The sequence below is a fragment of the Pipistrellus kuhlii genome, unplaced genomic scaffold (assembly GCF_014108245.1).
Source record: "Pipistrellus kuhlii isolate mPipKuh1 unplaced genomic scaffold, mPipKuh1.p scaffold_m20_p_1, whole genome shotgun sequence".
In the NCBI taxonomy this organism is placed as follows: domain Eukaryota; kingdom Metazoa; phylum Chordata; class Mammalia; order Chiroptera; family Vespertilionidae; genus Pipistrellus; species Pipistrellus kuhlii.
Genome location: NW_023425404.1, coordinates 78,481,021 through 78,497,368, shown reverse-complemented (window position 1 = coordinate 78,497,368; position 16,348 = coordinate 78,481,021). Strand labels below are relative to the sequence as shown.

The window sequence follows — 16,348 nt, the reverse complement described above, 5'->3', positions numbered from 1 at the left end:
CGGCACCATCAGTGGGTGTAAGGAGTAGGGGGTGGGGGGAGCTGTTGGCCCTGATCATCCCTGAGGGCTTCTCCACCTCCCCCTGCTCCTGAGGGATGATAGGGGCAGCAGCTGCTATTCGCAGGGGCTGATGGTGTCAGCCTTGCTCACATCCACTGCTGGCAACAGCCCCAATTGCTTCTTGCCATCAATGGGTGTGAGCAGAGCTGGTGCAGTCAGCATGTGGGAGCGGCAGTGGTGGGAGCAGGGCTGCCAGCAGATAGGGGACCAGGGTTTGTGATGGGAGGGGATGGGTAGGGGTGCATAGCCCAAAGTTTTTTTCAAGGTGCATGAATTCTTGCACTGGGCCCCTAGTTTAATTATAAGCAAATTTTAGAGGCATTTTAAAATTAATAGGATATTATTTTCACATATGACATATGGACCAGAAATCTGTCCATTAAATATGAAGTCTGCTAAATTGAAGTCTGAAAAAATCGAGGTTTTACTATACCAGATACTTAATACTAATACCTGCCAAAAGTACTAAGGAATACTGAGCTGATGCAATAGCTGAGGCTTTTTTGTTAGAGCAAATTCCTAATCATTCCACCAACTTCAATTAAGAAACCCACTATAAGTTGGTTCTTAATTTAAAGGCCCTGAAAATATATGCAAGATTTTACATGAGCATGCATGTTTTCTGAGAACAGGGTACTTACAAGACATTTATAAATTCCTAACTTAAAGAACCACAATCCTAAACTAATTATTTAACCCTACTTTATTACAAATGTTGAAGCTGCCTTTCAGCTGAAGTTTACAAACCAAACACCTGCAATAATGTAAACATTGAAAGTTTTTAATAAAATTTTTTTTTAATTTAGCAACACCAATATATAAGCCACCAAGTTTAATCAGAAGGCCATAACATACTGGACATATACTTATTTACTAACATACGGACATATACTTATCTGTTTTTGACTTGGTTCATATCAAAGATTCCCTAGTTCTCTTTGAGTCACTAAATCCAAATATCAATTTTTTAACTTTATTTTTATTGTTGACACTATCACGGATGCCCCCAATTTCCCCCTTTTGCCCATCTCCACCCAGCTCCACCCCTTTTCTCTCTGGCCATCACCTCACTCTCATCTGAGACTATAGATTATACATCTATGTTCTTTGGCTAATCTCTTTAAAACTGTCACTGCCTTTATTTAGATCTGTTGTATGACACACAAAATCAACATGAGAAAATTTCTATATAACACCTATATTAATCAAAACATATAAATTTTAAGTTGCCTTGAGATTTTTGATAGCATATTAAGCATCAACTGCATCATACACACCACTGTCAATACTTCAAAATGTCCATGCCACCATAACCATGAATTATGACACACCCACAATTTCCACACATTGGTGTAAATTACCATTGTATCCATCTTGATTCAGGTCTCCTAAGGGAGCCACAGCACTACCAAATCTCCCGAAAACCTCCGTGCCTGCCAGCACCTGTGGGTCTTCAAAGATGAGAGCGCTCACTTGCATATACAGGTAAACTTGACCCACTTCCCTGGGGTTACTCTCAAATTCACGTTCCATAAAGAGAGGTGCCCCAACCAGTATGTCATCCATCCTGTAGGGAACAAGAGAGAGGTTAGCACACTGGCAGAGATGAGATTCTTTTTGGAATATTTTAAATTAACTGGATTAGTATATTTCCACTGGTATTTTTCCTTTCGCAAGGGACATTTTACAATCATCATCTTTCTCTCATTAATTTATTTTGTCTATGAAGTAGAATGCTGCAAGAAAATAAGGTTATTAAATGATCCCATCAAACTCTTTAATTATGTTAAAAGTGGCTGCTTTAAGAAAACCACAGATATTTCACCTTTTTCACTTTGAGAGCATTTCCAGAAACTATAGGTACACAAGTAAAACATCAAAAGGACCAAATTAAGCTTATCTAAAAGTGGATTATAGGTTCCCAGAATTTATATACCTATACACTTAAATTACGAAGTTTTCTTGCAGTAATAAGGCTTAAAAAGAAATTTGTCCTCCTATTTCCTATTGTTACCTTCATTTAAATAAAACATAGACCAGAGAGGGTGATAACACTGGCAAGAAAGATAAAATTTCATACCAAAAGAGAATTTACAATTATTTTTTAAATGAAGATATAACAATAAACTAATAGATAATTCTCAAGGTTGAAAATATTCCAGAAGCAGACACCTAACCAAATTATTTAGAGATAAAAACATAACCACCAAGAGAATAAAAAATAAAAATGGTTAAAGGTGTTTCCTTCACAGAGTCAGATAGCAAACAAAAGAATAAAACAGAGCCTTTTGCCCTAGCCAGTTTTGCTCAGTGGATAGAGATCAGCCCACAGACTGAAGTATCTCGGGTTCAATTCCCATCAAGGGCACATATCTCAGTTTCAGACCAGATCCCTGGCCCTGGTAGAGGTGCATGCCGAAAGGCAACCAATAGATGTGTCTCTCTCACATCAATGTTTCTCTCTCTATGTCTCTCCCCATCCCTTCCACTTTCTGTAAAAAAAAAAAAATCATTGAAAAAAAATGTTCTCAGATAAGGATGAACAAAAAAACAAAACAAACAAAATACCAGTCTTCTAAGCTGTACAGGGTTTTAAAAACAAAAACATGTATTATTTTTAATTAAAACATTTTTTAAAAAGTCACATCAACCAAAATGTGTAATTTGATCTGTACTAATGACCTCCACTGAAATTTGTCTGCAGACACCCTGTCCTAGGAAGTGCAATAATATGAAAATGACTTCCGACAGAAATACAAATTTGCATTTGACTTTTATGTCTGTGTAGATTAGATGATATGTAGAAGTTTGTCAAGTAAACTACTAAAATATTAGCATTGATCTAAAAGGCAGGGCTGAGGTGGGAACAGTTACTGAGAGCAAGATACCACTTTAAAGCAATCTGCAAGACTACCCCTCTCTCCAACTTCTTGCCTTCCATGTGGTGTCATCCACTGTCTGTTTCTCAGTATGATTCAATAGACAGCCTGTGTACTGACTGTGTTTAAGATACTGTGATAAGTGATTTAACAAATATAATGACTATTAGATCAATCCTGTTCTTAATTAACTTATAAGTGAGGTCAAACTGCCACTCATATAACTATAAACAAGGCAGCGCAAGAAAAGTATGAGTGTCCAGCAATGTTGCTCATTGGTTGAACATCAATCCATGCCCAAAAGGTCGCTTGTTTGATTCCCAGTCAAGGCACATACCTGGGGTTGTGGGCTCAATCCCCAGTAGAGGGCATGCAGGAGGCAGCTGATCGAAGATTCTCTCTCATTATTGATATTTCTAACTCTCCCTCTCCCTTCATCTCGGAAATCAATACAAATATTAAAAAAAAGAAAAGGAAAAAAAGTATGAGTGATTCAAACTAAATGCTGGGGGTTCCCAATGGGAGATAGCATTGAACGTGGGTGGGATTCTGATAGATCTACAGGCAGGCTTTCCAGATGGTGGTGCTATAAGCCAAGGCAAGTGTCCCTGAGTGAAGCTAGGAACACTTAGTGGTCCAAGAAAGTTCCATGCTAGAAGGATGCCTATATATTAATTTTATATAAAACTAGAGGCCCAGTGCACAAAATTTATACACAGGTGGGAAGGTGTCCCTCGGCCTAGCTTGCACCCTCTACAATCTGGGACCCCTTGAGGGATGTCTGACTGCCAGTTTAGTCTCTCTCACAATCCAGGACTGCTGACTCCAACCACTCACCTGCATACCTGCCTGATTGCCCCTAACCTGCCTGCCAGCCTGATCACCCCCTAATCACTCCCCTGCCAGCCAGATTTCCCCCAATTGCCCTCCCCTGCTGGCCCAGTCACCCCTAACTTCTCTCCCTTGCCAGCCTGGTTGCCCCTAATTGCCTCCCTTGCTGGCCCAGTCACACCTACTGCCCTCCCTTGTTCTAGCAACTTCACTCTTTACATCAAGTCTAGAAATCGAAGTTTCATTTAATGGAATTGGTAATTTATATTGGGACTAAAAGGTTCTTCCACTGAGAAGTGAATTTACAGCAATTCCTGTAGACACTGTGGGTAAAACAGTACCACCATGACCTCTAATATAATGTATTAAAACATTATACAGGTATGTTTTCTTCCTAGACCATCCAAGAAAAAGCATTTGGGGTGTACAGTTTGATCTTCAATGACTGAAGTTATAGTCTGAAAGGCTGCCAACTGTTCATCATTTAGAGAATTTATCAAAACATCTGCCTGTTGCCGCTCATATGATTCAACACATGTATTTGTATTTGTTAATAAAGGATATTCTGGAAGTTTGAAATGTGAACATTTCATTCAATGCAATGTGAATACCTCTTGAATTTTGTTAAGAGCATGCATTTCACAGTTTACACAGGCACCTTCTCTTTGGTATAATTTCCAACAGAAATCTTCAATAAGATGAGATTTATTCTCAGCCCATAATTTGTCTGCATCAGAAGGACATCCAAACACACATATGAATGCAAAAAGTTGCCGTAGATGTTTGGGCATGTCAAGGATGAGTGCAACGTCAATCGTATCTTTCCAGATAGTGTCACCGATTAATAATCTTTGGTGTTTAGCAGCTTCATGAAATGTAACATAAGTTATACAATAGCTCTTACAGTTCCCAGATCATCAAAACTTGTTGCACCTTTTACATGCAGAAGCAAAAGTCTAAGGTAACATTGTTCTGGTTCTCTAAATCTCAAAGTGAACAGTCTACCTAATACTTTATTCCCACCCTTTTGGCGTTTTGTCCACAAAGAATTATTAAACACATAATGCTGTGAAATCTCCCAATAATAATTATTATGCGTGTCAGAATCTTCTCTATTCAATAAGAACCAAGCAAAGTTCAGTTATGCCTTTTAGCCCTATCTTTAACTTCAGCAGAATCATCAGTATGAAAATACAAATTTTATTCATTTGGCAAATAAATAGGTAATCTTATGATTTCATGAAATTGGTCATGCATTCAAATTGCAAAAAGTTTCCAAACAGCCTCAGGAGTGCTCACATATCTGGAGTCAATAAAGTCCTGTACTTCTTCATGATTGATAATATTTTTTTCAGAAATTTGAATATTTGTACAATCATACCCTTTATAGATATATTTAAATAGGTATTTGACACATTTAATCAATGAGCAGACTTCAACGTTTATATGACAGTTATATTTAAGGCACAAATATGAGTTATAAGAGACAATCCAAGTCTTATCAACAACTTTATTTCCAAAAGACATGGTGCTACCGATCTTTGTTTGTATTTGGGATATACATCAATATTTCCAATGGTCACATTTTGAAATTCTTTTGGATATCCCTTTGAACATTTTACATTTTCCATGCATGGACTATTTGGATTTTGTATTCCACACGGTCCATGTACCATATTTGATTTTACAATTTGAAAAAATCGAGGACATTGGCCTTCATCTGGAATTTCTGCCTTAACTATACGGTCAATGTCACCTTCTGTTTGTAATTTGGATTCACTATCTAATTTCAGTAATATGTGTGTGAGGCAATCCACATTTCTGAAATTCAATGACAGGAATTTTAGCAATTACTTTGCCAAATAAATGAAATTTACATATATCATTTAAAAGAGCATTCAGCTTAATATTAAAAACTCTGGCTACCAAGTCAGAGATTTTGCTGCCTATGGTTTCTTCTAGGATTTTTATGGTTTCATGAATTATATTTAAATATTTTATACCCTTTGAGTTTTTCCTTGTGTATAGTGTAAGTTGGTTGCCTAGTTTTGCATGTATCTATCCAATTTTCCCAACACCATTTATTGGAGAGACTGCCTTGACTCAATTGTATATTCTTGCCTTCTTTGTCAAATATTAATTGAGTATAATGGCATGGGTTAATCTCTGAAAAATCTGTTCTTTTCAATTGACCTATATGCCAGTACCAAGCTGTTTTGATTACAGTGGCTCTGTAATATAACTTTATATCCAGTATTGTGATACCTCCAACTTTGTTCTTTCTCAAGATTGTTGCAGCTATTCAGAGTCTTTTTTGCTTCCATATAAATTTTTGGAGTATTTGTTCTAGATAAGTGAAATATGCTGTTGGTGTTTTAATAGGGATTGCATTGAATCTGTATATTGCTTTGGGTACTATGGAAATTTTAATGATGTTAATTCTACCAATTCATGAACATGGTATATTCTTCCACCCCTGTATATTTTCCTCTATCTCTTTTTTCAACATCCTGTAGTTTTCCAAGTACAAGTCTTTTATCTCTCCTTAGTTAAGTTTATTTTTAAGTATCTTAATTTTTTTATGCAATGGTTAATGGGATTATTTGTTTAGTTCCTCTTTCTGAGATTTCATTATTTGTGTATAAAAATAATATTGATTTCTGGGTGTTATTTTGTATCCTGCTACCTTGCCAAATTCATTTATTAAATACAGAAGTTCTTTGGTGGAGTCTTTAGGGTTTTGTATGTTCACTATCATGTCATCTATGAATAATGATAGTTTTATTTCCTCCTTTCCAATTTGGATGTCTTTTATTTCTTCTTGTCTGATTACTGTGGTTAGGACTGCCAGCACTATGTTAAATAAGAGTGGTGATAGTGGACATCTCTGGTTGTTATCAGCCTTGGTTGTCCTCAGACTATTAACCACAGGACTGAGAGGTTTTCCAACAGGGTGTGACCATTGCTTTCCTCCCAGGCAAAAAACCTCCTGGATAGCAAAGGTCCATCAGAAAAAGATGTCATCCACAGCCAGGTGAGGGAATGTCTCAGCACAGGAAACCAGGGTGATGGCCCTTTAAGCTCCAATCCCTAATCTTGGACTCGCCTCACACACTCTAGTCAACTCTGCCCTCCCTCTGCTGGATCCCAAGGTTGTGGCTGTACACGAAATTTTGTGCATTGGCCCTTTAAGAGGGTGCCTGCATTTCCAGCTCTCTCTTGCTGGTAGACAACAGCCTTGATTCTTTTCACAGCCAGGTGTTATGTGGGCATCTTTCTCAGTTCTAGTTCTCTGGCCTGGGGCACCCACATTGGGGTTTAGACCACAGAGTTCTCAAAAGGAACCCCCCACAACTGGGATATCCCTCCAGACCTTCAGCTGCTCTCTGTGGGAGCCCCTTTTGTGGCTCTGCACTTCCTATACCAGTCTCTATGTAGTCTCCATTTTCTGTCCTGGATTATCAGAGTTCTCTCTAGCTAGTCTTCAGTGTTGTTGTTATTTTCTATATTTTAGTTATATTTCCAGTTGGTCCTGGGAGAGTGCCAGTGTAGCTTCCACTTACTCTGCTACCATTTTTAATACCAAGAATAAAATGAGTTTTGACATCATGCTGATCTAGATTTAAAATCTGGTTTAGTAACTAGCTGTGTCATACTGAACAAGTCACATTACCTCTAAAATGTGGATAAGATAGAAATAGAGTACTTTATTAGGTACATCATATAAGATTCCTCTGTTTGTCCGTCTCTCTCTCCCTCCAATGAGTGCATATACACACTGATTATACAATAGTTTTTAATACTTGATAAGAATTATGAAGGCATTAGGCTAGTCATTTATGGAAACACACAATATTTTACATTATAACAATGCACACAGAAGGGGTTTCTGTTAAAAATGCAAAATGTGCCCTGACTTGTGTGGCTCGGATAGTTGGAACATCGTCCTGTACACCATTAGGTGGTGGGTTCAATTCACAGTCAAGGAACATACCCAGGTTTGGGGTTTGATCCTAGTTTGGGGCACATAAAGAGGCCATCTCTATCAATGTTTCTTTCTCTCTCTCCCTTTCTCTCTCAAATAAATTTATAAACTGTAAAATGTATTCTCCTTTTCCATCTCATATCTTGGAGGAGCCAGAAAGAAGTGGAACATAGCTTTGGGGCCTGAGGCTTTAGGGACAACTAGAATAGGCTTTCATTATTTCTCCACATCAGGGGAAATAACACATGGATAGAAACGCACCTTGAACAGTGACTTCACAGACCTGTAAGAAGGAAGGGAATTGTGGAGGCTGTAAAAACGGGCTCATGGAATGGCTATTATTTTGGTGTCAGATTCCAAAACATAAGTTGGATTGCTACACTTGTATAAAACATTTTTTAATGTTCCGAGACATTTACTTAAAAAAAAAAAAATTACCATTGCTTACAATCCTATTTTGCTCCAGGCAGAGAGAATAGCAGAAATTGAGCCAATCTAGCCTCTGGCATTCCCTTGCAGGAACCTAGCTGCCTCTCTTTCTGTGTTTTGTTGTTGTTGTTGTTTGGTTGGTTGGTTGGTTGGGTTTTTTTTTTTTTTGGGGGGGGGGGGCTGGTATGAAGAAGAATTTATTAAAAACCTAATTGTGTGTATTGCTGTCTTATAGTTAAAAGACATAAAAAATCATCAGTTCCCAATTACAGAGGCTGTGTGGGGCCATTTTCTCATTCTGTAAAGAAGGGAAAAAATAATAATTGGTCCCTGAGGGTATGAACATGACATAGGACTGACACAATTGGCTCACTTCATTTATCACTGCCAACACCGAGTTCTAGAAATGAGAAATTATTTGACCTATCATTGTGAAAGACCAGCAAATCCAAGGAATCTTTGGATTCTTAAAATATTACAACAGCACTGATTTATTGTCTTAGGAATACGTTTTCCTAGATATTTAATGGTAAGTCTTCTAAATGTTCTAAATGCCAAAAAAGGAGGAAGACATTTGTTCTTAATTTATAATTGTGTTCTCATAGGGTTGTGAGACAATAACTGTCTTGTATTCAATTGGTACAATGTGCTTTGTGGAATATTTGTACTTAGTGTCAATATTTTTTCTATTAGCAATACCACTTAAGAGTCAAAGCATATATTATTGTTTAGGCTGGTGTTGTTAAAACTCAATTTGCAGTTCATTAGTGGATTGTGAAATCAATTTAATTGGTCTTGACAAGCAATTTTTTAAGTGAAAAATAATATAATAGAAAATATTAGAGTGAATGAATTATACATAATAAGGGTAAATATTGTTCCATGAAGCTTTTGTTTCAATTGTACATGTGTGTACTGGGTTTCAAAGTCAAATACATTTCCTTCTATAGACCAAAAGGCAAAAAAATAAAAAATCATTGAAAACCACTGTAGTATGTTTATGTGAGTTATTAGGCTATCTCAAGTTTTGTTTGTGAAATCTTTTTTTTTAATTCAATATATATATTTTTAGAGAGAAAGGAAGAGAAGGGGAGACAGAGAAACATCAATATGAAAGTGAAACTGATCAGCTACATCCTGCATGCCCCCTACTGGGGATCAACCAGTAATCTTTTGGTACATGGGACAACAGCCAACAAACTGAACTGCACTGGCCAGGGCTCAAATACATATTTTTAATATATCCAATTCAAGTTTAAAACATTTAAACTATCTATTGGTAAAGGTATTTTCCATTGACTTGCTGATAAAGTAGTTATATAATAGACTATGTTCAATCTTAAGAGACTATATATAGTAACAGTCTGGGTGATATATATATAGTGTATCTTAAAAAATGTATAATTATTAAATCTACATTTGAATAATTACTAAATCCAATAGGTTAAATCTGAAAAAAAAGAAACATCAAATGAGCTATCAAAAAAAAGTGTGTATATACATATTTTGAAGGACACCCTGTATATATATTATATTTATCTATAATAATAAAATCATAATATGCTAATTAGACTGGATTAGGAGAGGGATGTCCAACTGCCAGTTTAGGCCAAATCCCACAGGGAGACCTGTGGGATCGGATCTAAATCGGCAGTCAGACATCTCCTGAAGAGTTTTGGATTGCAAGATGGTGTAGGCGGGCTGAGGGATACCCCCCATGCCTGAATTTCATGCGCTGGGCCTCTAGTACATATAAAAATATACTAGAGGCCCAGCGCATGAAATTCGTGTGTGGATACAGTCCCTAGGCCAGGCCTACAATCAGGACCATCTTCTCCAACTGCACGCAGCCGACTCTGCCTCCTGACACCTCCAGGTTCCCCATTCACCATCGGGTGATCAGTGCCTGACTGCCAGGGATGAGAGGTTGGTTGTTTATGCCCACTTGCCAGCCCTGCCCCCACCCTGGGTGGCCATCAGGTGATCAGAGCCTGACAGCCAGGGAAAGAGACCAAGTGGTCAGTACGCCTCAGAGTGACTGGTCCAGTGGTCTTTCTGCCATTAGGGTCAATTTGCATATTACCCTTTTGTTATATAGGATAGAGGCCTGGTGCATAGGAGGGGACTGGCTGACTTGCCCTAATGAGGTCCCAGATTGGGATGGGAGGGTCCCTGCTGGGTGGCGGGGCCAGCTGGGTAGAGGGATCAGGGGTGGTTTGCAGGCAGGCCACACACCTGGCTTTGTCAGGAAGGATGTCTGGTCTATTCAATCTAATTAGCATATTACCCTTTTATTAGTATAGATATGTAGTAGAGGACTGGTGCATGAAATTGGTACATTGGAAGGGGAGTTCCTCAGCCCAGCCTGTGCCCTCTTGCAGTCCAGGAGCCTTCGGGGGATGTCCAACTAAAGGCTTAGGCCTGCTTCTCATGGGGAGCAGGCCTAAGCTGGTAGTCGGACATCTTTAGCACTGCTGCAGAGGCAGGAGAGACTCCCACCACCACTGCTGTGCTCGCCAGCCATGAGCATGGCTTCTGGCTCAGCAGTGCTTTCCTGAGAGAGTGCACTGACCACCAGAGGGCAGCTCCTGCATTGAGTACGTCATAGCAACCAGTCATTCTGCAGTTTTGGTCAATTTGCATATTAGCCTTTTATTATGTAGGATTATTATGTAGGATACATTTATATATATATATATATATATATATATATATATATATATATATATCCTACATAATATATATATATGTGTGTGTGTGTGTATAAAACAATGATAAATAAAAATGATCAGATTTTCACTAAAAGATATTTTCTCTGTCTGGGTGTGTTGGTGCTTTGGATGAGATCTAAGATATTATGTAAAAGTATGTTATAAAAGTAGGATATATGTACTAAATTTCATTTTATCTGAAATGTCTAATGTTTAAGCTGTTATCTTTAAATCTCTGTAGCTTTCACACACGTTTCATTTATGTCTCTTTTTTATGTATACGTCTATGCAAAACTCAATTTCTCATTCTTTATATGATGTTTGATATAGAAACAATATAAATATATTCCTGAAAAGCAGAGCATAAAAACAATTAAAAAGAGACAGTGAGAGAACCCACCAATAAGAATATTCAATATGAAAAATCTGGATTCAGGTTTTCTGCAACCAAATGGTATTAATGTGTTAATTTAACATATACATTTTTTTTCATTTTTTCCAATAATACATATTATATGCTAATGCCCCTGACTCGTTTTCAAAATGTAGTTATTTATTAAAAGAATTCAGATTAGAAGACAGTATAATTAATCTTTTATGATCTGCAAGAACTAAAATAGCTTATCGGGGAGGATCCAAGATGGCTGCACAGGCAAACACCTAACTGCAGCCACACACAACAATTTCAATAAAATACAACTAAAATATAAAATGGACATTGCCCAGAACTACAGGAAAGTCAACTGACTAAAAATTCTACAACAAGAAGGAAAGAGAAAACCAGAAGGAAAAGCAGAGGAGCTGTAAAAGCCTAAGGTACGGAGACACGCAGCACGTGCGGAGAGGATGGAGCTGGAGAAGAGGGGGGGCTGAGTGCCTGGCTGGCGTTCCCTAGTGGGAAGGAGACAAAAGCTCCGGATTGTGCTGAACCCCAGACCCGAAAACACTGAACCCAGTTCTAGGCCAGACCCTGGGAACCCAGGCTCAAACAGAGGGAGCCGGGGCTGTGAGGCGGAATCCCAGGGGAGCGGCGAAAGACAGAGCCCCCGGAGGCGTGCACATTGCATGCAGAGAATGGACGGTTGGCTGTGCCGTGGGATTGCCCTGGCGGGAAAGAGACAAAAGCTCCAGGCTGCTCTGAACCCCAATTCCACTTCCAACTGAACTGAACCCCAGTTCCGGGCTCATTGGAGAAGAGACTAGACTGTTTGGTAGCAGGCAAAACTCGAGTGCACCTCACTCTCAGAGGAGCTTGCAGCGAGTACAGAAGGACCCTGAGAAACACTGAGACTCAGGAGCCACATAGGGCATGGCTGACATGGCTGACAGAAGCCAAGGCTGTAGGCTCCAACCTGAAACTCCACCCCATCCAAGCAGAACACAGAGACTTTTAAGGCTACCAACTCAGGGAAGCTGAGAAAATGCCAAGACAAGGAAATAGATCACAAATGAAAGAAATGGAGGACAAAAAGTGACTGGATATAGAGTTCAAAACCACACTTATAAGGTTTTTCAAAAATTTCCTAGAAAAGATCGATAAGACCTAGGAGGATATGAAAAGGGATCAACTAGAAATAATAAGGAATCAACAAGAAATAATAAGGGATCAGCAAGAAATAAATATTGTCTGAAATAAAAAATATTATACAGAGTCCTAAAAACAGAATGGAAGATCGCAAGAATCAAGTCAAAGATTTGGAACATAAAGAGCCAGAAGACACTCCTCCGCAGAAGCAAGAAGGCAAGAGAATCCAGAAAGTTGAAGATAAAGTAAGAAACCTCTGGGACAACTTCAAGCGAACCAACATCAGAATTATGGGGGTCCCAGAAGATGAGAGAGAGCAAGATACCAAAAATATACTGAAATAAATAGTGACAGAAAACTTCCCCCACCTGGTGAAAGAATTAGACTTACAAGTCCAGGAAGCGCACAGAACTCCAAACAAAAGGAATCCAAAGAAGACCACACCAAGACAAATCATAATTAAAATTCCAAGAGCAAAAGACAAAGAGAGAATATTAGAAGCAGCAAGAACAAAGCAGGTAGTTACCTATAAAGGAGCACCTATACGATTGTCAGCTGATTTCTCAACAGAAACCATGCAGGCCAGATGGGAATGGCAAGAAATATTCAAGGTGATGAATAGTAAGAACCTACAGCCAAAGATAATCTATCCAGCAAAGCTATCACTCAGAATCGAAGGCCAGATAAAGAGCTTCACCAATAAAAAAATGCTAAAGGAGTTCATCACCACCAATCCAGAGTTATATGAATTGCTGAAGGGGGTTTTTGGGAAGAGAAAGTAAATAAAGATAAAAACTATGAACAACAAATATGTAACTATCAACAAGTGAATCTAAAAACCAAGGAAATTTAAAAAAAAAATCTGATGAACAATATTAACTGTTGAATATAATAGAATCAGAGGTATGGAAGGGGAGTGAACTGATGATTCTTGGGGAAAAGGGGAGAAGGGGTTGTGGGAAGAGACTGAACATAAACTGTGCACTTATGGATGAGGACAATGAGGGGTGGGGAAAGGGCAGAGGGTGGGGTGGGAACCTGATGGAGGGGAGCAATGGGGGGGGGAGAGGAACATTTGTTATAATATGAACAATAAAGATTTATTTAAAAAATAAATAAAAATAAAATAGCTTATCAATTATATTACAGATCAATTTAATTTATGATCTATTACAGATCAATTTAATTTATAATCTCTTTGTTTTAGTCTTTCTAGATTATCTACTTATTTCTATCATAATGATCTCTCTTGTATGAGAGAACATACTTGAACTAAATCTAGCACCAAAACATAGTTTCCCAAAGCTGCTTCCTTTAAAATAAATATTCTCTAAAATACTCTCAAGTTGACTAACTGCTGGGAAACCCTTTAAACTTATTTCCCTTTGGTCCTTCAGAGACTAGAAACAATACAATGGTTAAAATTGTAATTCTGTGAATTTCTGAAATAGTATAAATACTGTAATTTTCAAAAGCCATTAGAAGAAGAAAAAAGATTTGCTTGCTTGGGCTCAAGATGAAAATACCATCTCCATTTGTTGCTAAGTTTGTCCAGAAATTCCAAACAGAGTTTACATTGACTGGGTTTGTAGCTCTGGCTATTTTAAGATAACTAAACTGAAGTTTAATTTCACCAGCTTTGTTTACATTTCCAAAATAATCACTGGCTTGACAATATCAGCCACCAACCAGCATGCACACAACTGTTTGGTCTAAACTTTTGGAGTCCAACCATAATATCTGGAGATTATTTCAATAAAAAATTGAGGAGGAGGAGAAATTCTCAAAAATTTCCTTATTTGATCACATTACATAATGGATTTTCTTTTTTCTTTTTTTCCTGATGTTGAGATTTTGGAGCATTTGTAGGGACTTTGCTTTTGTTGTATAAAGGATAGAAAAGAACATTCACTATGTAACCTCATTCACAATAGTTCTTCATTATCTCTTGGCTGGAGAGAGTTTGGTTCAATCACACAAAATGTAGCTAGTCCTAGCTTCTGAGCACTGAACAACCAACCAGCTGAGTGACGTTCTTAATCCTATTCTGAGTCACTTTACAACATCCACTCAGGTCCTGGGTTTAACGGACAAGATAGAGAGTGGGAGGAAAGCGAGTTTACCAGTACAGTTGTGAGTAAATGAAACAGAACTTATTCTTGTGTTATTATTTATTAATTGTTGTATTATTTTCCATACAAACAACTGTGAGCCTACTTCTACTCACCCTATCTATACATATTATATAAATTTGGGCAAAATAAAAAACTAGATCTCAAATCTAGTACTGAATTCTGCTGGGTGATGATGAATGCTCACTAGTACTTTCTTAATAACTAATAAATGCTTGGAAACCTAGAAAGGGATTTGTAAATTTAAAAAAAAAATGTAGAAGTCATTGATCTATAAAATTATCTATGAATAATAACCCTGGTCTCAGTAAAATGTAGCTGTCACTATTTTTCATATAATCAAACAAACTGATTTTTTAATATACCATGAACTTAAAAGCCATTTACAACTGAATTTTTAAAAATCATCAGTCAGTCCCTGGCTGGTGTGGCTCAGTGTTTATATTGTTGGTCCATGGGTCTCAAATTTTATTCCCAGTCAAGAGCATGTACCTAGGATACAGGTTCAATCTCTGGCCCAGTCAAGATACGTGCAGGAAACAGCCAATTTATGTGTCTCTCTCACATCAATGTTTTTTTCTGTCTCTGTCTGTCTGTCTCTCTCCTTCTCCCCCTCGCTCCCATTCTCTTTCTAAAAATCAATGGAAAAAATATCCTAGGATAAGGATTATTAATAGCAAAAATCACCAGTCAGTTATTTTTAGCATAAAGACAATCTTAAAGTTCTTTGGGTGAAATCACTTTGAAATTATGATTTTATCTATACTAATAATAGAGGAATATGCAAACTGGCCAGAATGCCATTACAAAATGACCAATCAGGATGGGGGCGGGGATGCAGAGGAGAGCTCTCAGCATGCCTGCACCAGGGGTCCGAAGGGCACTAAGAGGAAGGGAGAGCAGATAGGCAGTTAGGGGATCAGGCCAGGAGGGGGAAGCAATTAGGGCCATCAGAGGAGCAGTTAGGGGTATTAGGCAGGCAGATAGGTGAGTGACTAGGAGCCAGTTGTTCCAGATTGTGAGAAGGATCCTGGATTAGAGAGCGTGCAGGCTGAGTTGAGGGACAAACACTCCCCACCCCAGCCCACCCCACACACAAATTTCATGCACTGGACCTCTAATATTTTTATAATGTAAGGACCATACATATAAAAATAATGTAAATTATTCAAATGCATGCTTAATAAATAGAAATGTAGTTGTTGTTTTTTTTAATCAACAGCCAAAATAGAGTAAAACATTTAAAACATAGATATATTTTATTCTTCTACCATAACTTTTATTTAAGGTTACTGGAATCTATATAAATTATTTCTACATGTCTTTAAATATATGTACAAACAAACACACACACATATATTGAATTCATAGAAAGTAGAATGGTGGTTCCCAGGAGGGAGGAGGTAAAGGAAATGAGATATGAGATGTTGGTCAAAGGGTACTAAGTTGCAGTTATGTAGGGTGAAGAAGTCTAAAGCAGCATGAGGACTATAGTTACTGTTACTGTATTGTATCGTGGAAATTTGCTGAGAGTAGATCTCAGGTGCTCTCACCTCCCTGCCACCCCACACATGGATCACATAGTTGATTATTAGCTAAAGATAATTGGATGGAACACAGCGATCATTTTGCTATGTATATTTATATCAAAACACCATGTTGTACACCTTTAATATATAATTTTTATTTTAAAATATAAAAATAAGAGGCTTTTGGATTTCTTCAGTGATAAGTATACTAATTTTTCCAATTCCCCAGCTTTTAAAAACGGGAGTATGCCATTATTTACTCATTTA

At 37.8% G+C, this 16,348-nt stretch overlaps 1 protein-coding gene across 2 annotated transcripts in view; it reads right to left on the bottom strand.

Annotated features, from left to right (window-relative positions):
- Positions 1-16,348, bottom strand: part of ITGA8 (integrin subunit alpha 8) — a 182,849-nt gene that overhangs the window by 97,430 nt on the left and 69,071 nt on the right. For both annotated transcript variants that reach the window (XM_045585839.1, XM_036453147.2), the window contains exon 12: positions 1,422-1,627. In XM_045585839.1, the coding sequence (XP_045441795.1) occupies positions 1,422-1,627 (206 nt within the window). The remainder of the gene's footprint in view (positions 1-1,421; positions 1,628-16,348) is intronic.